We start from the raw sequence: 21,978 nt of genomic DNA on the forward strand, positions 1-21,978 counted from the left end.
TGAGACACCCGAAACGCGATTTTCACCGAACTGATTTTAGTCGTTGCAGGTAGGCGGCCGGTTATACGAAATTATATAGACTGATGTATGTGTTAACGATATTATAAAGATCTCTATGCTATGGATACACTATACTAGCTATGCTTGGGTGCATACGTTCGAGATGCAAAATCGTCTTACCAGAAGAACCAAGTACAAGTTTTGGTAAAAAGGTTAATTTCATGATCTTCACCGATACCTGTCCAAATCTTACGATTCACCAACGAGTAAGCATTGCTTGCTAGCTTAAACATAATTACGTGAGCATATATATGATCATAGGAATTGTTATTAAAAAAAGGTATGCCTATTCGGACGCTTCCACTGTGCGAATACGAATAGAGGAATTGTCCGATGCCATTCCTTTACGTGCATGTACGCCACATCCACTGATTTGGGTGAAAGTCTCATATTCCATTCCCTCTGTCAAGGGTTGATGAATAACCTTGTCCAGACATGTCTGCCCTGGTTATTACCCTTGGATTTATACTTGATCAGCTTCACGACCATTGCTGACGGAATGCATGCATGATAGTGCACTGGAGAAGAAGTAAAGCATGTGCTGTATAAGTAGTTCGATGATATATCCATGAAGAATGTTTATCCATTGCTACACTAGTTGCAAAGTCCCGCATTGACTTGCAGCATGTATCTAGGCAGGTAAGACAGACTAACCAGCTGAAAGATCGGGATAGTTTTCAGTATGCCTTGAATACTTACAAGACTGATGAAACTACTGCACTACGATCTGTTTTCCCTAGATTCCTCCTATCCTACTCAAACCGCTGCCTACTTCCTTCACTCAACTTCCATAGTCGGTTGAACAATCGGCATGTCGATCATCCTTCTTATATGCCGAACACAATCTCCTGGAATACCGCACTATATCTCGTATCATGTTATGCACATACCACCAACAGAACACAAGAGATGTTTTCCACCAGTAAGGCAGTAACGGGTTTGGCAAAATGACGCACGTCAATGGCGTAAACCATCTTCAGACAGATAACGTAAGGACCTGACAACCTGACCCTTCCCGTGGTCTCCCATTAAACAAAACAGATCTAGGCCTAAATTCTTTGCTTGAACAAGCTGGAATTCACCAAACCCACAGTGAGCTATTGGTTGGGGATATGGTCGTACTCGTACCGATTCTCTGGAATAGAGGGTTTCGTGCGTTGGTATTGGTCAATCAGAGGAGCTCCGAGGGGTGTTCGGGTAAGAGTATGATGTGGTAAGTTGTCTATGTTTTACGTACAATACTAACGGATCTGATCTACTGAAAGCTTGTAGTGGCATTTGTCCCCCTGCTGATAAGTTCTGTGGATTGAGGAGTACAAGGGCATCGACAGAACTATGTGAGTCCTCCTATCATTGCAGAGTGATCATACCTTTGTTACAATAGGTTTCCATACCACATGATACACGTATAGACAAGTAAGATAGTCGGAGTTGCCCTTGTCTTGTCAGGAACATCAAATAGTTGTCTTGACGACCGTGTCAAAGTTAGCTTGTGCGCGATAATGCTGACACCCTTGTGATCCTCACACAGTACACGGTGTATCTTCGATACAGTACTAACACTGAAACGGTTCAGACCTGTGTTTGTTGGACTGATCTACAAGCACGATAGTCTCATGCCGTTTCAGGTGGAGATGCTGCACATACTAAGAGGTATCAATTCAATGATCATGATCTGTTTCTTACTCCTTCATGTCCACTACTCATTCATCCATTGATCACAGGTCGATTATGTCAACTCGATCGAACTACCTTTTAAGCAAGACCCCCTTGTACTCACTTATCACGGTCCCACCTGCTCCTTCGAAAACTCTTCTGATATCTTTCCCTCATCCTCATCGTCCGAAAAGCTACCTACACCTCGGCAGAGAACAGCTCGTAAATCACGAGCAAGAGGTTTAAGTATACTTATACCGCCACCTACACAGGATCTGCAGAAGGTCAAGTTGGTCATTAATTATCAATCTACTAAACAGACTCTGAGTTCGAACCCATTTTCCCATATATATCGTCAAGCATCGCCTACATCGGCTGAGTATCCACCTCCGTCACAGTATCATATAAGAGATGACATGGAGAATATACGTTTGGATCAGATAGACGGTAGGATCAGGTATCGGGGGTTGATTTTCGTATGTTTTGGGTTGGTGACTTTTGGATTTACGATGTTGATATTGTTGCTTATCATACCTGGTGAGTCGAGACTAGTCTTGAATCTCGGAGTGAGATGTATAGCTGATGGATCTTTCCATATGCACTGGATACAGATCAAATGATACCGATTTGGAAATATCATCTACACCTTACTAGCTAGAACATCTCAACGTTCATCTCAAATCACTTCGTGATGAGAAAATCACTTCGTGATGAGATGGTCCTTCCTTGGCAGTTCACGACGAGCTGTTCTGACTCATTTACACTAATTTCCGGAACCGAATCGTTCTCGTCGAGACATTCGTCGTATCTCTTTGGGTTTATCGTGATGCATAGTATACATATTTAACTACATGACCAATCATATGCATATACCAATGAAGCGGCAGAAGGAGGAGTCGGTAAATAGCAAAAGGATTGTAGAAGGATTCGCCATGGAGATTTATCCGTTGATCTTCTTGGTTCTTCCTTGCCTCTGCGATGAATGTCAACGTCAGCACAAGTGAACGTGTGCGACAGGTCCCCAACATAATCTCGTTCGTAGAACTTCCCCGTCAACACAATGACAGTATCGATATCACTCACCTTCTTCATCCTTTGCAATTTCTTCGCACTCATCTTGGCTTTCATATCTTCCATTCTCTGTTTCTCTGCTGCTCTTTCTCTTCGTTCTTTGATGATCGATACTTTCCTATTATCCGGACCAAATTCATTTGCCCATCAGCATTTCACGATCCGTGTATGCATGACACTGGTGCCGAGGAAGCAAGGGGTATGTATTCGGTAGAATGCTGGAGTGTAGAAATACCCACCTATCCTTCTCAGCCTGTTTATCATCCTTCAACTCCTTCTCAACAGCTTTCATAGCTTCCTGTTGCCTATCCTTCTCCCTCCTCTTCTCAAACGGCGTCTTGATAGATTGGGAGATGTAACTTCGTTTCACAGCTGTCTTCTCGCCCTTGTGAGCTTTACCGGGTGTTCGACCGTTACGAGATGCTGCTACTGAGACGGTCACTGGGGTAGTGGACGTGGAGGAGGATGCTTCGGCGTTTTTGTCTGACATAATGACTTGATCCTACTCGAATGAGGTATGAACGATTAAGATGACATGTGGTGATGAATGCGTATAAAGTGATCAAAGCGTGCTTGAAAAATCAAAATCAAACTGACAATCCCAAGAATTACTTGTGATCCCCACGGAGATATCCCCCATGTCCGTTGCCCTTTTGGGTTGAATCAGGAACGGGATGGTGGACGTATTTACCCTGAAGGTGTAATGTTGAACGATCAACAAGCCACTCCGTGACTCTGCTCTCACTCTCGATCTTTCATTCCTTGTCACTTTCATCTGCATCTTGCAATCTCATCATCGTCATCATCACTTGGTTGTGTCGTGTGTTGCTTGCTGCTTGATATACTACTCCTTGCTGCGTGAGGTCGCAACTCTCGCATCTTGTCACAACAGATCCATATCCGGCTGGTCCGTCAAAATCATATTGTCATATACCATATAATCGATAGAACAATAGTATCATGTCGTCAACTGCTACCTCGACACCTAGGAAGAGAAAGTTGAGCGTAGGCGACGAGACTCCTCGAAGGAGCGTAAAAGGGAAAAGCAAAGCAGGGTAAGCTTGTCTGCCATATTTGGAGCATGCACAATGGCTGACCATATCCCTCAACCTAGTCCACCAACACCCAATCCACCTTTAGTCCCCTTTCCTACACCCCCTCATACTCGAACTCGAAAAGCCAAGTTTGTCGAGCCAATCCTCCTACAAGAAGATCAACCTGTCCCTTCATCCTCCAAGCACTCCACATCGACCGACAGTCTCCCTCCTCATCTTCAAACCCTCTTAAACCTTCATCACTCGTTCAACCTCGCTTTGTCACTCTACATCGCCACACATCCACCGATCTTACCTCCTCATCCTCCATCAGCCACTTCCGTCTCCTTACCTAATCTGACCAACTTCCTTGCCATACGGGAGACTGTCGAAAGGACATCTGGTCGTCGATTCGGTTTACAGGAACTAAGTCGTCTAGCATGGGTATGGACGTGGGACGGGAAGAGTCTACCAGACGAAAAAGCGATAAGCGAGAAGAACAAAAGAGCGATGATTGATGAAGATGACGATGATAATCCTTTCTTGGTCCATACTACCCCTAAAGCCAAAACGACCGCTGCGGATGTGGGAGCAGGACAAGTATCGGGATTGAGCTATCTGATCACACCTACTCGAACGTTAGATCCTCAGACAGGACGAAGGGTATATACACATGGACTGGGGATTGATCTAGAGTTGAGGAAAGGTGAGACGAGGCAGGTCTTGCATGGTGGAGCAGAAGGTGGGATAGGCAACAAGGGTCAGGGAGGGGGTATGGGGGCGGTCGGAAGATGGAATACGAATGGAGATGTGAGGCATGAAGTGTTTAGAGAAAGGTTGGAGAAGTGGGTAGAATTGAATGGTGGCTATGAGGTGAGCTGGGTGTTCCTACAAATCCGAGTGAATCCAGTTGACCGTGATGTTTGAACCTAAGCCACCTGAAAAGTCGATATTACCTACACCTACAACATCTGAAAATTCCACTCGATCGTCGATACCCCCTATACCAGTATTACCCCTACCTCATTTACCTTCTTCTACCCTTCTCCCCTCTGCCAATCTGTTCTCGTCTTTCTCCTCTCCGACTACCACGCTAACCCCTCAAAAGGCTCATCCGATACCTTCAACGGATTCACCAAAGACAGCAGGACTGTCTGATCCGTTCGAGTTGACAGATGAGAAAGACGACAAGAAAGGGAAAGTGGTACGGCCTGGTTCAGTAGATGAGAGAAGACAAGCTATGATGGATCGAGTGAGCTGTTTCACAGCAGACAAGAGATAATCAGCTGACCAAGGAACCTTGTCTTCTTAGATCAAAGCTCGTTCTGGGAATAGCAAAAATCCATTATCGACGTTAGGTTCATCTGCTGGAGGAATGAAAAGGACAAATTTGCTGTCTGCTGCAGGGCAGCAAGAGGAGCTGAAGCGGAGGTCGACGTTGAGTAGACTGGAGGGTATAGCTGAAGGCGTCTGGATGTGAGTGGCTATACCCATTCCTGTGGCCCTTGCTTGATGATATGTCGTCGGAAAGAGATATCAGCTGACAGAACTGTGCTTTAGGATGTTCTCTGCCCCTTCACCTGGTCCTAGCACATTACCTAGTGCTCCTCGAGGTAGAAGGAAAGCTATACCCATGACGGAAGTAGCAGATGTAATCGTAAAAAGTTCTAAAACTCCTATATCTACCGGTACGTGTACAGCCACTGTACTTCCGTGTCGTCAAAAGCCGTGGAGCTGACATATAACATCGCATAGCCGAAGCTACCTCCTCTTTGCAACTTTTAACAGGACTCTGCCCGTTCTTTCTGACGATCAAGCAGATAGGTAAACAAGATTGGTTAGAGATGCCTTCAACGCTAGCTGCGCCTCCTTCACCTGGATCATCAAGTACGATTGCTCAACCACCTTCTGTGAATGGAGGTAGACTCGCTCCTCCCTCACCTTCAACTCCCGGACGAGCTTCCACTTCTGTCGAATTGGCTGGACCGGCAAGTCCCGGACGAGTAAGGAGGGTAGGTGGGTTAAGGGAAGTCAGAGAGAGAATAAGAAGAGAGTTGGGCGAATGATCCGATATATGTATAATGTATATGATACACCTTGATATAGATATAGGTAGATTAAACTTAATGCATAATATATCTTGTTGTACCGTACTCCCAGTGATGATCTCAAGCTCTGGGCTCTCCTAGTCTTTCCAAAAGCACCTCGGTTCATTGTGGGTATATCAATCTGATTTCGACTCGTATGCGGGGTATATAAGTGTATGTGTGTGCCCATTGTTGTCTGTTTCATTATTTCCTATCTACCATCCTAACGCTTATAGCTGGTTTCTCATCAACTTTCTCATCCTGCAATACATTCCTATCAATCATCAATCCCGCTAGTCCTACTGCACCGACTACCAGGCCGAAGATAATCCTCGCGTTTGGTGCTAGAGCTATACGAGAGAAAGAACAGATTGATCAGCAATTGATCTCTTCGCAACCTACCCTACCTGTTTGCATTCTCGTCATGAACTCCATGTAAATCCACTTTTGTAGGATCACACTCTACATGACCGGATGAAGTAGACTATTTTGAGCTTATGCTTACATCTGAAAGACCCATACAAGCTCTTGTTACCCCCCAACTCCACCGTTGGTATACTCTTATTCACCTGAGGCGAATGTAAAGCCGCGGCTCCAATTGCTGCTGCCGCTCTAGCTGACCGAGCTATCGGAGAAGGTAAGATGGGTTTCCTATCTGGGCGAGCTCCTGCTGCGGAGCGGGATGTGATTGCTGACTGACTAGGTTGGGATGGTCGGGATTGGGACATATCGTGTACTTTCTGTGGGTTCGTGAGAGATATTGGGGGAAAGTCAAGAAGAGATAAGATCCTCAGTGTCTACAACCTTTGAATGCTTGATGATGGTCCTCTCATCGCGTTTATCCGAAAGTGAAACAATTCGATTTACGTAAAATTCTACATGCTCTGTCTTTGATCTTATATAAAGAGGAGATGACTATGAACCTGGAGGTGAATTCTAGCATAGTCTTGATTGGTGATGTCGAATCGACCTTGTACATGGTGATAGTGAGCTGATTAATGGAGATGACCAGAAAGTCCATGTGATAAACGAGTCTTGTCAACTCGTCCAATTCGGTTGAATCATACATTCTCTCTTACATATATATAATCGTACAAACATAATCTCGGAATCGATCAATCAATACAGATATAAACACCTAAGCGAGAAATATATACAGTGGTATACAAGTAGAAGAAACAAGCAACCTCACATGCGAATTCATCGATACATTATCGGGGACCGGACCAATCATTCAGATTTCGGTTTATCAGGAATGCCAACTCCACCCCAACCAAACCAACCACTTGATCTCCTCTGATCTCCCATAGCGGGCCTTTGTCCGTTAGGTGCACCTAAAGCTTCATCACGATTGATCTGTTCGTAACCGCTTGATAACCTCACATGACTACTGTTCTTCGAGTTTGGCGCAGAGTTGAATAACGATTCATCAGAGTTACTTGAACTGGCTGATGGTCTGCTTCGTCCACCCTGAAATCGTCCTGATGCTGCAGCTAATTCAGGTGATGAGATGCCATTGCCACTGCCGCTCGCATGGAGGTACGTTCTGGATCGAAGGGTCGTATCGGATGGCGAAGATCTGACACCTGGTGTAGGGATTGGGATAGGCATAGACATGGATTCAGGGACCTGCTCCGCTCGTGCGGGGAAACCTGAACTTGCTGGTGCAGATCTGTTAGAAGTTTGAGCGGAAGCTGCAGCTGCGGTGAGAGCAGAGAGAGCGACTGGCATGTAGCTGAGGTAGGATCAAGGAGTCAGCTTGAGTAAATAAGACTCGATCAAACCGGAAGAAGTGAGAACATCCACCACAGATAATAGACGAATGAATGTGGAAGGTACACTCACTGTCCTGCATATCGTGAGAATAACCCATAGACCTGTTGTATAGCACCCGAAGCTGGATCTTGCAAAGTGGGAGGCTGGTGTAGTCCGGGGACATCAAATCCTTGAGCGTCTCCAACATTATATCCCCCTTGATTAGGGAAAGGCTCATGGCCAGCTGGAAGAGCGATCTGTAGGGATTCGAGGAGATCAGTGACATCGTTCACCTGATTATGGTGCCGATGATGATGGCTTTGACACTCACGTTGAGTTGAGCTTTGACTTTCTCCCAACACCAACCCAATCCACCTGCCAAAGCTGTAGAAGCTCTCGATCTGAGACTAGCGAGGAAAGCATCGATATCCGATTCATGTTCGTGGAAGAAAGGCGCAAGGTGATTCGTGTAGATGTATGATGAGCCCTAGTATCGCAGCGACACAAACAAACAAGAAATGTAGAGTGTCAGCTGATAGGGATAGAGGGATTGGTGCTGGTCCGAGACATGACTCACCTCGGATTGGGGAAGGGAGAGATAGAGGAAGATGAGCGTTTTGATTAAGCTATAGAATGGGAGCCTGTTGGAGAGTCAGTGGTCAGCGTTGCGCCATGAATGTATAGCAGTATCACCGTGCATCAGGTGATGATCCCGAGGATCCCCGAGATGTAAAGGAAGAAGAGGAACAAATCAGAATACGTACCAAGTGAAAGTCCACCCTAGGACACTTTCAACCGCAGTCCATGTACCCACCACAGCCCAATACATTAACCACCTCTCCACTTGCGCCATGGCCTCGGGTGAGGAGTCCGGGTGATGAGCTAAAGCCTTGTATGATGCATATGCCGGATAGAGGTAGGAGCAGACGTGACTGTTGAACCGAGGATAGTCAGTATCAGCGACAAGATAAGGTTGGACGGACGACGTACCAGCTCCACTTGGAGAGAAGGGCGATCAACATGATGTATTCCGTCGAAACTTCTAGTGAGAAGAAGAAGTCGATATGATGGACAGTACGATAGATACCTGGATGGACTGAGTATCTGTTTTATGTTGTCGAAGGATGGACAAGGTTGAGATGGAATGATGAAATGTCCAAATGACCTCTTTTACCTTTCATTCCGGGTTTCTTGGTTCCGGCAGTCACAGATCAAACACACACGCGTATATAAGGGCGGAGTGGCAAAAATCATCCATCATCGCAGGTGGCCATACCGTAGTCATGCTGTGCTCTCGACCTTGCATATGTGCACTTGTTTGAGACACTCGCTTGGAACCGTTGCATTCCCTACTGCCTGCAGTCCAATCGAAGGACCTCAGTATGACCCATACTGCCATACAATTCTCCAATATCGTAGAAAAACTCACGATGATGTGGTTCGCCTTGAAATGCCACCTTTGTGATCCTTTTTGAATGTTTCATAAAGACCTTCTCGACGATTGGAAGAGCGAAAGCATATAAACGGCCATAAATCCTCTTCTGTTCGTGTATAAACCTTCCAAAGTCACCTTTTTTGATTCTTCAGCTCACTGTACCCTCCGTGGCACAAGTCAGCATGTCATTTACGAAACACAGCTCTTCGAGAGGTCTAAGATCTCTCAAACACACAGGAGACTTCCATCGAGTAACCCAATATACTCCACTTGATATGACTGCAGATACTCAATTACCGTCTGATATCTGTCCGACATTACACAAATGGCAACTTCATCCGGCAAATCACACAGTATATACAGATGATGATCAAGTACACGTCACCTTGAGTCCATCGGTTGGTGGTCGAGGTACCACCCTACCTGAAATATCAGAGATGACAATCAATCTACGTGATTTGAACAAGTACAAAACTTCCATTTCTAATCACCTGGAAAACTCGCAAGGCCCAATCGATCTATCTGACTACTCCAAAGTTCCTCAGCAAGTCACCGTCGATGTATGTCCCTTTGTCGGATATTCTAGGATATCCCATGCGCCTCTTAACGTAGGGCAAGACGAGAGATACGAAGGGACTTTCTCAGTGTATTCTGGACAAGCTACTATAGAAGATAGACATCGATCATTGATTTCTTACTATTCTGCTATTGTCGATTCACTCCATCAAGCTGTGCTAGATAAGGGGCTGCCAACGATGATCAAAGAGGCGAATTGTAAATTCTCTAAGCCTCCGGGATCCGACATTCGTTTGAGCCTGATCAGTAGTGAGGTAGATGTCAAGTTGACAATGTATGATGAACGAGGCAGAGGATATACTAAGGATGTAACGATGAAGATCAGTGGGTTCAATAGGTATAACACGAGATTACCATCGAGAGTAGGTAGGGATCCTGAAGTGTTCAGCTGGACGACAGTACCGTTTAAACCTCAGGGCAATTCAGTCAGCTGGAATGTATCTTGTTAGTGACACCGACGGACTATATGGTCTCAGGTTGTTATGTGTCCTTCTAAATTGGGTACATCAGGCGACAATTAATCTTCGAATGCATGTAAATAACAATACACGCTGTTACTGTCCTGCTCTGTGTTGCAACCTTTCCACTCTGTCCAAAGTCAAATCGAGCAGCTATTCTTGTTCATGATCACCTTCATATTTCTAGTCCATACCTTAATCACACCAGAATTTGACCTGACGGACGAAAGGTCCCTTGCTATCGTTATCATCGCTCTCAAGCGTCTTTGTGAAATTAATTGGCTTTGTGGAGCGTTGAAGCCGGCTGGATAAAGGGAAACGTTGTACATGGTCATTGATGAGATCGTTGGAGGGAGGATAATATTGAGTAACTTAAATACTCAATAGGAATGTTCCACGTCATAATCTGCTATCATATGCTTTGAGAACAAGATTGACATTGTGAGAATTTACGCGGCGGTAGGTGCGACACCGCGAACTACACTACCCTGCCTGACCTGATTGAATTGATGTTCGGTATCAATTGACCTGGAGTCAACTCTAATGAATCATCCTTGAGTTGTTGACCTCTCACAACGTTGCAAATATACCTTTAGCGTTTCAGACAGATGCCTTGAATGACCATATCGATGTGACATTCCCCTTCAATTGACAACCCACCGACAATTGACACAACCAAACTGACGTATTGATGACGTTAAAGCGGTGAATTCCACCTAACACTACCTTATCGTGACACGTGGATGCACCTTACAGCACCGCTTTATCTTACGCTTTAACCCGGCTTGGCATCATAGGATCTTACTTATCCCTTGATCCCTTGATGAACATTAAACATTACGAGTAACTGATTGATCCGCACAGCTAATCAACGGATCTCTCCCTTCCTTTGGACATATATATATATATATATGATTCACCAGCGTGTTGCCACCTAAGTCTTGTCTGTTTTCAACTATCAACAACTCACTCACTCAACGATGTATGGTCAATATCAGAACAACTACGGTCAACCTCCCCAACCACCCCAACAACAATGGGGTCAACAACCACCTACCTCATACCCCGGACCAGGAGGTCCAGGGGGACCGGGTGGATACGGATATAACAACGGTCAACAACAGTCTTATGGTGCACCTCCTCAGAATAATTATGGTGCTCCACCACCTCAAGTGAATTATGGCTCTCATCCTTCACAGAATGGATATGGTGCACCCCCACCCCAGCAATTCGGCGGACATTCACCCCAACCGCCTTACGGAGCGCCTCCTCCACAACAATCAACTTATGGCGCACCACCTCCTACTCAGCAATACGGTGCACAAGGAGGATACGGCGCCCCTCCCCCTCAGACTATGCCTGGTCAGGGACCACGATTCTTAGGTGTATCCATCCCTGCTCCTCCACCTGCTGTACCACTCAGCAATCTACAAGGGTACAATGCCCAATTTGATGCTGAGCGTATAAGGAAAGCTACGAAGGTGAGATGACATGTCCGTACAGGGTATACTAACCCAGATCTGATAGCTCACCTTCGTTGATTGTTCTCATAGGGCTTCGGCACAGACGAAAGAACCTTGATAGATGTATTAGCACCTTTGGATGCTTTCCAGATGGAAGTTCTTAGTAGGACATACGAGCAAACTGTGGGTAGGAGCTTGAAGAAGACCCTGGAGAAGGAGCTGTCAAGCTGGTAAGTCATATAAATTCAAATGGTCTGTCCAGCCCGTTCTTTTCTGGTCTCCAATTGTCTTTTCCACCGTCCCGGTCTTTCCTATCATAAAAGCTCAAGCTCACTTCTCACTGTGTAGGCTGGAATACACCCTAGTCCTTCTCTCTCTCGGTCCTTTAGGCGGTGATCTCCATCTTCTCAATCGAGCATGTTCAGGTATGGGTACGCACGAAGATCTTCTCAATGAGATCTTATTGGGTAGATCAAACGAAGAAATGTTCCTTCTCAAAGAAGGATACAAGAGAGTCTACGGGAAAGACTTGGTGGCTGTTGTAAGAGGGGAGCTCAGTATGAAGACTGAGAGGTAAGCTTATCACTTATTTGCAATCAAACAAAGAGATCTCCATTGACTGAGGGCATACTCTTGTAGAATGTTCAACATGGCTCTATCTGGACAAAGGGACGAATCGCCCTATGTGAACCAACAACAAGTCCAACAGGATGTAGAAGCGCTATATAGAGCTGGTCCAGGAAAGATGGGTACTGTGAGTCGATAATCTCCCATTCCACACTCATAATTCCACGTTTGGCTGACTGGAGTTCTTTGTGCTGTAGGACGAGATTGGAGTCTGTGGTATATTGTTATCTCGTTCCGACGCCCACCTCCAAGCCGTTGCTCAGGCTTTCCCTCAAAGACATCGAATCCCTCTGTCACAAATGTAAGTCTCAGCTGACATAGGCTGCATCGTTTATCAAGTCAAATAAACTGACAATCCCTCTCCGGTCAGGATCCAATCTGAATTCTCTGGTCATATGCGAGATGGGTTGTACTACATTGCCAAAGGTGTCGAGAATGATGGTCAAGGTGTGGTCAGAGATGCTGAATTGCTGTATAACGCCATGGCCGGCATGGGTACGAAAGACGAAAGAATGTGAGTTCTAGATCATTACCACTTATAATCGCTCTTCGTCATAATGATGACTGATGACTTGTTCTTGTTCCTCCTGTAGGATCTACCGAATAGTTCGAAATCACTGGAACAGACCTCGATTCAATGCCATCAAGAACCAATATCAAGCTCAATACGGTAAAACCCTCAAGAGAGCTGTGGAAGGTGAGACTACGGGTAAATACGAGAAGGCTTTGGTCGGTATTATCGAGCAAAATTAGTCGCAAAATCTTTAGTATTTAGAAATGAAAGTGGACGATATAGTGAATGAATTATTAAGCTTTGTTCGGCGTATTGTTAGTGAATTTGAGATACCTATAATAGCTGAAAAATGCCTATGACTGAAAGATCGATTCGTGTAGTGTAGTGAATCGTTGGGAAATTTTATACTATATCATATAGTTGTTGAAGAGATGTTACAGATGTCTTCTGTCTGATCGGATTGTTTGATCGCTGATTCAGACTGGATGGTTGACGTACAACATTTCGTTGACATGAACTTGACGATTATGAGTCGTGATGCAATGCATAGTAAAGTATTATACATCAATAATTATACATGATATTGATTATCCCTCGTTCTTCAGGATATGAAGCATCATATCCTCTGATTCTATATTCCTATAAAGCACGAAACAGATCAGCCCAGTCGACCTATACAATAGATAAAGTAATTCTTTCAAGCACTCACATAATCTGAACAGGTCTCCACCGTCTATCAATTTCACTTCTGCACGCTCAGAAGACAGGTACTAAAGCACTGCTTAATGATGATCGTACGAAAGCGACACCAAGGATGAAAATGACGGTAGCTCGGGCGATGCTATAGAAACGCAAAAGTACCAATTAGCTCTGCTACTAGACTTCTATCCAGAACATCGTCTATCTTCCCTCGACTATATGATCCTTCTCTCATTATACCTCGTGAATCCAAACCATTGCGATCCTTAATCTTTCGATTATATACTATCACTCTGCTGTCTACTCTTATGATCATCCCCTCTCCTCCTAATTCTCCTGCTAAATCCACCTCCAAGTCCACTACACTTCATCCATCTATCCTTTTCGACGCATGAATCAAATTATACCCACTTGATGTTTCCTTCCCGGTGTTCGGGATTGACCACCTGACTCTTCCAGAATGCGGTAAGAGGGTTGGAAGGTTGTGAACCTGCTGGACCGAGATACTGAGGAGATGCCATTGTGTCGAGTTTGTCTGAGCTGAAACAGTCCAGTCGTATGGGTTCGATTACTTTTGTGATTTGAGTGTTGATGATTTTCAGTGGAAATGTTCAAAATATCGAAAGCAAATCAAGCTGAGGTAGCGATGATGAAGAACCTCGAAGAAGACACAAGTGATGTGGGCGGCGATACCCGGTGAATGAGGAATGTGGCACTTCACCTTTTACTTTTCACTCAGAGGCAGAGATTGGACATGTCGACTAGCTGTAAGTTACTGCAGCGGAGTTCGACGGCCTTGACATAGCACCATCATCTTGGCTGGACGTGCTGTATCGACTGTCAGAAAAGTTCATTCTGTCTAAGCTATATTCTCTAATGGATATTGTGATTCAAATATGGCGTAGCACAAGAAACCTACACAACAATCAAAATATCCTTTGTCCCTTGTCCTTTTGGGCGAAAGACCAAGTGAATGGAACGATGTATCTCTGATTGGCATCATATGTCACAACCGTTGATGACTTAGGACCTTTCATCTCCTGATGACTCAATTCACAACTGACGTCCACTGAACAGCAATGCAACCAGGCTTCTCGCACAAGTATCTCAATAAGGTTGTATAAATAGGTCAATCCGATCAGTGAATCATCAAGTTTAGCAAACATACTCATCCGTTTCGAATAAAGCACCTGCGAATCATCCAACATGTCATCTGAAGGTAAAACTCCACTTTCTATCCCCAAACAACCCTTGGACATCCTCTTACCATTCCCTAAACAGTCTTCTAATGGGCATACCATCGAATTACTCCGCCAGCTAGTAGGGAAGATCCTTGCGAAGGACGAAGTATACTCAATTACGTACTCACCTGTTTTATGTCCTGTATCGAAAGAGGATGGAGGAGGGAATAATCAGTTGTTCACTATTAAACCGCATTGGTGGCGAAATCCTAATGGTGAATGGGGTGAGTGAAGTGTTTTTTAGTTATCGATCTGACCAAGCAAAAAGATGACTGTCTGTGAAACTTGTATTGGGCGGTATGTTAGAATGGAGAGATGGACAGAGGAATCCAGGTGAGTATGACCTATCGATTATCCATCATGATCTCAACTCTGGTCAGGCATATCTGCTAACTTTTTGATTGACGCTTCGCTTGAATAGAAAATGCAAGGCCTCAAGGTCAAGTTCAACTTGAATCGCTCTCTAAAACAATCCACATTCTATTTTTGGGTATACGACATATTTCCGATCATGATCTGAAACAAAAATCTATTGAGAGGATTGAAAAGCTCTTAAGAGTCTTCTTCGTCGATATTGATACAAGGTACGGTCAGATTCAACATACTGTACTCACCAACTTAAGTCAGCCACTGTAGCTTACCTGCCGTTCTTTGAGATTCAGGATGGAACCTCAAGTGAGGTTCTCGCAATGTCATCCTGGTCAAGAACCTATGAAAGGTAATGAATGTTTCGTTATAGCTGTGAGTGCCACCCACACTCAATTCATTCTCAAACGGGACTGAACTGAATCGTCGCTGATTTTGACCTCGAACTTGCCTCGTATAGATCCGATACCTCATCTTGGTCAACCAAGCTCTCCTCCTCAGCGGATCATCCATCAAGCAAGATCTCGTGCAGCAAATTAAAGAGTGGATCAATGAGCAAGTGGTATGGATGGAAGAATCTGATCAGGGGATGAAAGCGAAGAACGCTGAAAAGCCTTTGTGGTATTATGTCATTGTAAGTATATAAATACGTATACCCAACATGGCAGGATGAATACTGATCGGTCGTTGTGTCAGTTAGCTCGCATTTCATCGGCAATTCATTCAAGGCGATACATCTTCTATCACCCTTGCGACATCGTCATTCAATGAGTGGTTCGCAAAGCATCCCATACCACAAGACGTATTTGCAGAATCCCTCAGACATGATAACCCAAGACACAAATGTCTGTTCACCCTTGAGCCTTTGTTTATGCTTGCCAGCTTGACCGTACCTCTCCACCATGAGCAGGGAATTTCCGATGATATTAAGACGTATCTTAGGGAATGTGTTGAGTACGTTAAAAGTGTGGAGCAAGGGCCGATCGAAAGTCCCTTGGAGGATGATATCAGATACATGGCAAGAGTAGCTTGGTTTGAGAGGATCTTATATGGCTGGAATGGTCAAGGCGAGAGGGATGCAGAAGGGAAAGAAGAACCGAGCGGTGAAGGATGGGAGAATGGATGGAGTGCGAGGATGAGGATTATGTGGGGGTTCATCTGATCAGATCGGTCGTGTAAGACATGTTAAGATGCAAGTCTAGATTGGATATTACATGCGTAAAAGTATTCCCTCAGGACAGATTGGATGTGGTATGAATAAAGTTGAATGCGTCCATCCAGACAGAAGACAGGCAGTGCGAGGGCATTGGATTCGGTTGACACCTTGGTGATGTGGTGCGGGGTCTCCATGTTGATCCAATTAGATCGTTGTCGTTTACACACCATCCCATCCTTCCATTCTCAATTCTTTCAGTCCACACTTCACCTCCTGCCGGTACAACCAATCGACTCTCCGTCATTGTTGGAAGGGGGCGTCGTGTCCATCAGAGAGTAGCACGATTGATCTTACATCTGTACAAGATGCCCTCACCGAACCCCTCGACCTACTATGAAATGCTATTCAATTCGTCTTCCCTCAACCTGGTGATACCCGAGATATCCTCTTCACCTGAAGAGCCGAGCGGGACTAGCGACAAAGACGACTTGGGCAAGTGGTGGGAGGACGTAGAAGGATCTTCCTCGATGAGGGAATCAGCATTCTTTGGTAAGCTTTCTAATATAAAGCACCTTGAGCCACGAGCTTACATTCAATATAGACGAAAAGCTCTTCTATTTCCTTTCGATGCACCTTCCCGACGAAGTCTTACGCGATCTACCTGGTACTCCCGCGATAGATGCTAAGGAGCCTACTTCTGAATTGTTAAGATTCCTAGGTAGATTACAGGTGAGTCCACTTTGACCTACAATCTAAAAACGAAGCTGATTTTTGACTGTCGTGGGATTAGCCATCAATGTCAGCGTCATTCATTCCCTCGTTACCACCTCCGAATCCCAGATCAACATTCACACCCACAGCTTCAATACCTATATCAACCTCTTCTTCATCCCTCGCACCACCTGCACCTCCACGTACACCCCTCTCCAATTCATCCACCTCTGAACAAGGGTCAAACCCACCTGTCACACCCAACCCCTTCCCAGCGATGAACCAGGGTGAAGAGCAATATGCGAATGTCGAGGGTGTGGTAGTGTGGGAAGGAGCCGTGGAAGAAGTCTCTGGCCCATGGGAAGAAGGGAATAGTAAGAGTAAGCTACCCACAAAAGGAACAAGTGGTGGTGGAAGGAAGGTTATAAGAGTGAAAGATGGTTGGGAGGTAATCTGGAGAGGTGAAGTTCCAATTGCCTATGTAAGAACTCAAATCCAGAATCCATTATTGGCTCTCACTGCATCTGTGACTCTTCGTGATCAGACTCACAATACCAAGACACATCGACGTAATGCTCAAAGTATCGATACGTCTTCGATACGGAGTGGAACGACCATACGGACGGAGGGGACGGATTATGAGGGATATGAAGATGATGACGGCGATGAGTACGCGAGTATGGAACAGATTGATTTACTGGGTGGATTAGCAGGAGGTGAAGGTATCATGCCTGCGACCAGACTTGCCTCCTCAATACGAGAAGATTTATCTATACATACTTCTTCATCTTCAGAAAATTCCCCGTTGCCCTTGTCAGGCATCACACCTCTATCTGCTCCAACTATTGTTACTCCCTCGACCACATCTACCGAGGGTTCCGGACCAAGTAGAGAGAAAGGCAACTTACCGTCTACTATCCAACCTATCGTATCGACAACACTACGTAAATCATACAGAAGGGTATTATCGCTCTCACCTGGTCTACGAGTAAGGATGCGAACACTATTCTTACCTCAACTGTTGACCTCGGACGAAGTGGATGAAGAGGAAGGTGAAAAATGTGTGATACTTTGCATAGAAATCGAAAATTCCCCTGAATCGTCTTTGGATAATGGGTTCGAAGTGAATAAAGTCAATTTGGAAATCTCAGGTAAAGGAGGAAAGGTATCTACTGAGTTGATCGAAAATACAAGATTCCCGCTCCGACTCGGTAGTATAGAACAATATAATCTCTTATACAAAGTTATGATCGCTTCTTCGCCCTCTTCATCCTCGACTGGTCATGGTGATACCGCAGGAAAAGACGGAGTTGAAGAGATTGTGAATAAATCTTTGGGAAGGACAGATGAAATCAGACCTGTGTCCATTATTGTTATTGGGAAACCATTTACAAGGATCACTCAATCGAGAGAAGAAGGAAAAAAATACAAATACCAAACGAAAGAATTTCATTCAAGATGGAACTGTTCATTAGATCTAAGTTCGTTCCATCATGAGGATAAACATAACTTACCGGCGATATTACCCAAATCACAAAATGCAAGTAATAGAAATTCGAAGACGACAAGCCTACCTGCAAGTAACAGTATAGCAATCGCAGGGGACAAGCGATACTCTTTGGCTCACTTGTTGACAATTGAGAAAGAAAAAGAATTACAACACAGAAAACCTTTGATGCCAAGTCAAATGATCAATCACAACCAACGTGTCACTTCGCTGAATGCCAAAACCCACCAAGCGCATCAAGAAAATGGATTATTGGTTTCAATCAAACTACTACCATCTGCCAGCTCAAAATACAATTCTGCGATTCAACCACTGGAGACATTTTCAACCGAGATATTCGTACATAATCGATCGGATCAAACAAAGAGATTTAGACTGAACGTACCTCCCCGAGATACTGGTTCAGCGGGGGCGGAAAATAGGTTGAGAGAAATTTGGGATAAGAGAAAGAATTCGAGAAAGGGTCAGGACGATGTGGATTTGGGAGTGGACGATACAAGCAAGTGAAATTTTGGCTATCGTTTTGGATGATCGCCAACTGACAAATGTGATACCGTAGTCCTCAAGCAATCACTTTCTTCCCATTCATCCACATCCCCCTCGATCATACCATTAGAAAATGACATACGCTGTGGACCACTCTTACCTTTCACTAGTTTATCGACAAGGATCAAATTCCTAGCTTTGAGAAAAGGTTTACATAAGATTGATAAATTGAGAGTGATCAGTAATGATAATGAATTTGATTTCATGATTAGGTGGGTCTACTCGAATATTCCGTTTCATTGCGTTCCTGTTGATTGTCCATAGCTGATGTATTGTCTAACTCGTCCTGTAGTCCAGTACTTGATATTGTGGTTGGATAGGTATTTGTAACGCATAATGGACGTATCATGCATGATGACTTATATATTTTATATTTCTATAAACAAAATCATTCCTACCCTTTACCTCCTTCCATCTGTAGCTACTCAGCTTTCCAACCTAAGGAGTAGCTCTGCCCATCCATCTAGGGTAAAGGGAACATTCTCGTACAGTCCACCTGTTGAGTAACCAAGCGAGGAATCGCTATTACCGTCAAAAAATACAATATCAGCTAACTTTTTCCTTTAAAGACTCAAGGCGCGGAAATTTAGCTGAATATAACTCACCTCAACACCTAAACCATAACCACCATGTTCGGTGGTACCATATTTCCTTTGATCCGTGAACCAATAGTATGGTTGCGAAGGAATACCTTCACGTTTGTAAGCAGCCATGAGGGTATCGTAATCCGTAATTCTCATCGATCCACCAACTACCTCTCCAACATTAGGCATGAGAACATCGACCGACTCAGTAAAGTCAGGAGCGGACGCGAGAGGTTGCATGTAGAATGCCTTGAGCAGTTTGGGGAAATGAATAAGCATTATGGGTCGGTTGATCTGATCGGTCATTTTCCTTTCGGCAGCTTCAGCAATATCGTCTCCTACGACGTGATCTGATCCGTCTTCTTTCTTAATACCGTGCTCGTTGAGGTACTTGATCGCGTCTCGGTAATCCATACGGAGGAATGGTCTAGAAGGGGGTTGGAATTCTGGGTTGAGGGTTTTGATGATTTCGGATGAGACTGGGTCGGTAAGGAGGGTATCGACTACTTCGCAGATCTGGAAGCATAACAAGGTACATCAGCCATTAGAATAGCAAACCATAGTAAACCAATACAATATAGTTTGTATATCTGTATAGACTCGTTTGAAGGGATCTGATCACTCACCATATCTTCAAGGTGATCCAAGAGATCCTTGAATTGAATAAACACCAACTCAGCTTCCAAGTGGGTATATTCAGATAAATGTCTTCTGGTCAAACTCTTCTCGGCTCTGAAACTCTCCTGAATACAATAAACGTCTCCCAAGGAAGGTAAGACAGTCTCGAGGTAAAGTTGACTCGATTGAGTGAGATAAGCTGGTGCACCATAATAATCAAATTCGAACAATGTCGATCCACCCTCAACGGAAGTTTGGACCATACATGGTGGAGTGACCTCGGTAATTCGTCGTTTGTAGAATGAATCTCGGAATGCTCGTAACAACAAAGCTCGGACTCGCATGACGGAGGTGGCGGTCTCACCACGGAGTTCTAAATGACGAAGATCCGCTCTGATAGAGGCGTCTGTATCCTATGAAACGAAGTGGACAAGAAGAGTCGATCGTGTAAGCTGAAAACTTCGTTTGTGAATAGTGGTATTGCACCAACCTGTTGTAATCTTCCCTCAAACGCATCAATTCCTCCAGGAGCTCTACCGATAATCTTCCAGTAATCCACCATCAACTCTACACCTCCGGGGGCTTTCTGACCTTCCTTGACTTTCTCAACTGTACCGACCAATTCAACCGTACTTTCCGTGGTCAGATCCAAAGCATCTAAAGTCTTGATACAATCTCCTGTCAAGACACATTGTAACATCGCCGTACCGTCCCGGACGACTAAGAAGTAGTTGGTCTTTTGAGGTCTGAATCGATGTACCCATCCTTGAATCCTGACTCTTGAGCCAACTAATTCAGGAACAGCATATATTTTGGTCTACACATATCCCCTGATATATCAGCTCATATAGACATCTACGGGATTAGCTGGATTGTCAAAAGGTGAACATACCTTCTTAGATTCCTTCGACTGATCATCAACCAGAACAACATTCTTAGCTTCTTCCCTCCTCTTCCTTTCCTTCTCCTCCTTATCAGCCTTATCTTTAGCCAACCTGTCACCTTCAGCTGCTAACTTGGCTTGCGATTTCCTCCATCCACCAATGTTCTTCACCAACTTCTTCTTGGCAGAAGTGGAGATTTCGACCCATTCGTTTCGCTCGACAGAATCCGCCTTCCTCACCATCAGGTTGGCAACGATGGTGGGATTCGCATCATTCTCTGGCGAGGGGTTGAGAGATTGGTATGCCGCAAGGGGAGTAGCGAATGGTGAGAGTTCGGCACCGGTTCCTGTACTGTCGGATCCTGCTTTCTCGTCGATATAGAGGATGGGGAGGGCTACAAGCATGGAACAGAGGGTAAGCTGAAGAAAATGGTGTATCTATCGGAAGAAGAGCAGCTCACCGGATTTGTCTACATTGTCTTTGGACTTGTCACCCAAGTTGAGCGTCTCAGTGACGGTGTTGGCGAGCTTGGAAGCTACGTCCTGAGCTTGTTCGGCGATTGTTGGTTGGGTTGAATCGGCCATGATGGGGTTGGAGGTACTCAAGTCGGATCCTGCGAGATCCTTATGAGGTTTTTGTGTGCTTGTTGACGAGTGGGGGAGGTAGAAAGGAAGATGTTGTACTCGGTCGAGTCGAAATTTCCATTCGAGGTGTTGTTTCATCTACGCTCAAAGGACCGAGCGTATCTATTGAGAGAGTAGAATATAGTGATAACACAGATAAGGGACACGATACAATTGCCACGTCATGTATTCCATCACCATGGAGACCCCATATCGGGTAACAGAGCGAACGTCATACTGGTTAGTTCCCATTAAGATCAACAAAAGCCAATTGAATGGTTAGGAACATCTCTATCTCTACCTTATA

General features: G+C 44.8%; 9 protein-coding genes across 9 annotated transcripts; 5 read left to right on the plus strand and 4 right to left on the minus strand.

Moving 5' to 3' along the window:
* Positions 1–2,656: 2,656 nt before the first annotated feature.
* Positions 2,657–3,277, minus strand: L199_004662 (uncharacterized protein; the record flags this gene model as incomplete). The annotated part of the gene is made up of 3 exons (XM_064890387.1): positions 2,657–2,689; positions 2,800–2,905; positions 3,027–3,277. 3 exons carry the CDS (start codon positions 3,275–3,277, stop codon positions 2,657–2,659), a joined length of 390 nt encoding a protein of 129 aa, XP_064746459.1.
* A 470-nt stretch (positions 3,278–3,747) lies between these two features.
* On the plus strand, positions 3,748–5,887 carry L199_004663 (uncharacterized protein; the record flags this gene model as incomplete). The annotated part of the gene is made up of 6 exons (XM_064890388.1): positions 3,748–3,842; positions 3,902–4,694; positions 4,756–5,073; positions 5,134–5,297; positions 5,382–5,509; positions 5,577–5,887. 6 exons carry the CDS (start codon positions 3,748–3,750, stop codon positions 5,885–5,887), a joined length of 1,809 nt encoding a protein of 602 aa, XP_064746460.1.
* A 225-nt stretch (positions 5,888–6,112) lies between these two features.
* Positions 6,113–6,636, minus strand: L199_004664 (uncharacterized protein; the record flags this gene model as incomplete). The annotated part of the gene is made up of 2 exons (XM_064890389.1): positions 6,113–6,258; positions 6,414–6,636. 2 exons carry the CDS (start codon positions 6,634–6,636, stop codon positions 6,113–6,115), a joined length of 369 nt encoding a protein of 122 aa, XP_064746461.1.
* Positions 6,637–7,138: 502 nt separating this feature from the next.
* On the minus strand, positions 7,139–8,685 carry L199_004665 (uncharacterized protein; the record flags this gene model as incomplete). The annotated part of the gene is made up of 6 exons (XM_064890390.1): positions 7,139–7,643; positions 7,754–7,920; positions 7,995–8,150; positions 8,241–8,304; positions 8,428–8,595; positions 8,654–8,685. The coding sequence occupies 6 exons, from the start codon at positions 8,683–8,685 to the stop codon at positions 7,139–7,141; spliced, it is 1,092 nt and encodes a 363-aa protein (XP_064746462.1).
* Positions 8,686–9,280: 595 nt separating this feature from the next.
* Positions 9,281–10,123, plus strand: L199_004666 (uncharacterized protein; the record flags this gene model as incomplete). Its single annotated transcript, XM_064890391.1, has 1 exon — positions 9,281–10,123. One exon carries the CDS (start codon positions 9,281–9,283, stop codon positions 10,121–10,123), a length of 843 nt encoding a protein of 280 aa, XP_064746463.1.
* Positions 10,124–11,112: 989 nt separating this feature from the next.
* L199_004667 (uncharacterized protein) lies at positions 11,113–12,975 on the plus strand (the record flags this gene model as incomplete). The annotated part of the gene is made up of 7 exons (XM_064890392.1): positions 11,113–11,613; positions 11,686–11,825; positions 11,944–12,168; positions 12,235–12,349; positions 12,420–12,523; positions 12,593–12,736; positions 12,816–12,975. The coding sequence occupies 7 exons, from the start codon at positions 11,113–11,115 to the stop codon at positions 12,973–12,975; spliced, it is 1,389 nt and encodes a 462-aa protein (XP_064746464.1).
* A 1,666-nt stretch (positions 12,976–14,641) lies between these two features.
* L199_004668 (uncharacterized protein) lies at positions 14,642–16,204 on the plus strand (the record flags this gene model as incomplete). Its single annotated transcript, XM_064890393.1, has 6 exons — positions 14,642–14,900; positions 14,983–15,009; positions 15,098–15,260; positions 15,339–15,417; positions 15,503–15,676; positions 15,743–16,204. 6 exons carry the CDS (start codon positions 14,642–14,644, stop codon positions 16,202–16,204), a joined length of 1,164 nt encoding a protein of 387 aa, XP_064746465.1.
* A 359-nt stretch (positions 16,205–16,563) lies between these two features.
* Positions 16,564–19,282, plus strand: L199_004669 (uncharacterized protein; the record flags this gene model as incomplete). The annotated part of the gene is made up of 5 exons (XM_064890394.1): positions 16,564–16,747; positions 16,800–16,927; positions 16,989–18,915; positions 18,976–19,174; positions 19,255–19,282. The coding sequence occupies 5 exons, from the start codon at positions 16,564–16,566 to the stop codon at positions 19,280–19,282; spliced, it is 2,466 nt and encodes an 821-aa protein (XP_064746466.1).
* A 118-nt stretch (positions 19,283–19,400) lies between these two features.
* On the minus strand, positions 19,401–21,632 carry L199_004670 (asparagine-tRNA ligase; the record flags this gene model as incomplete). The annotated part of the gene is made up of 6 exons (XM_064890395.1): positions 19,401–19,484; positions 19,568–20,062; positions 20,173–20,577; positions 20,655–20,981; positions 21,057–21,442; positions 21,509–21,632. 6 exons carry the CDS (start codon positions 21,630–21,632, stop codon positions 19,401–19,403), a joined length of 1,821 nt encoding a protein of 606 aa, XP_064746467.1.
* Positions 21,633–21,978: the final 346 nt, after the last annotated feature.

Source organism: Kwoniella botswanensis, chromosome 1, assembly GCF_036426115.1.
Source record: "Kwoniella botswanensis chromosome 1, complete sequence".
Taxonomy (NCBI): domain Eukaryota; kingdom Fungi; phylum Basidiomycota; class Tremellomycetes; order Tremellales; family Cryptococcaceae; genus Kwoniella; species Kwoniella botswanensis.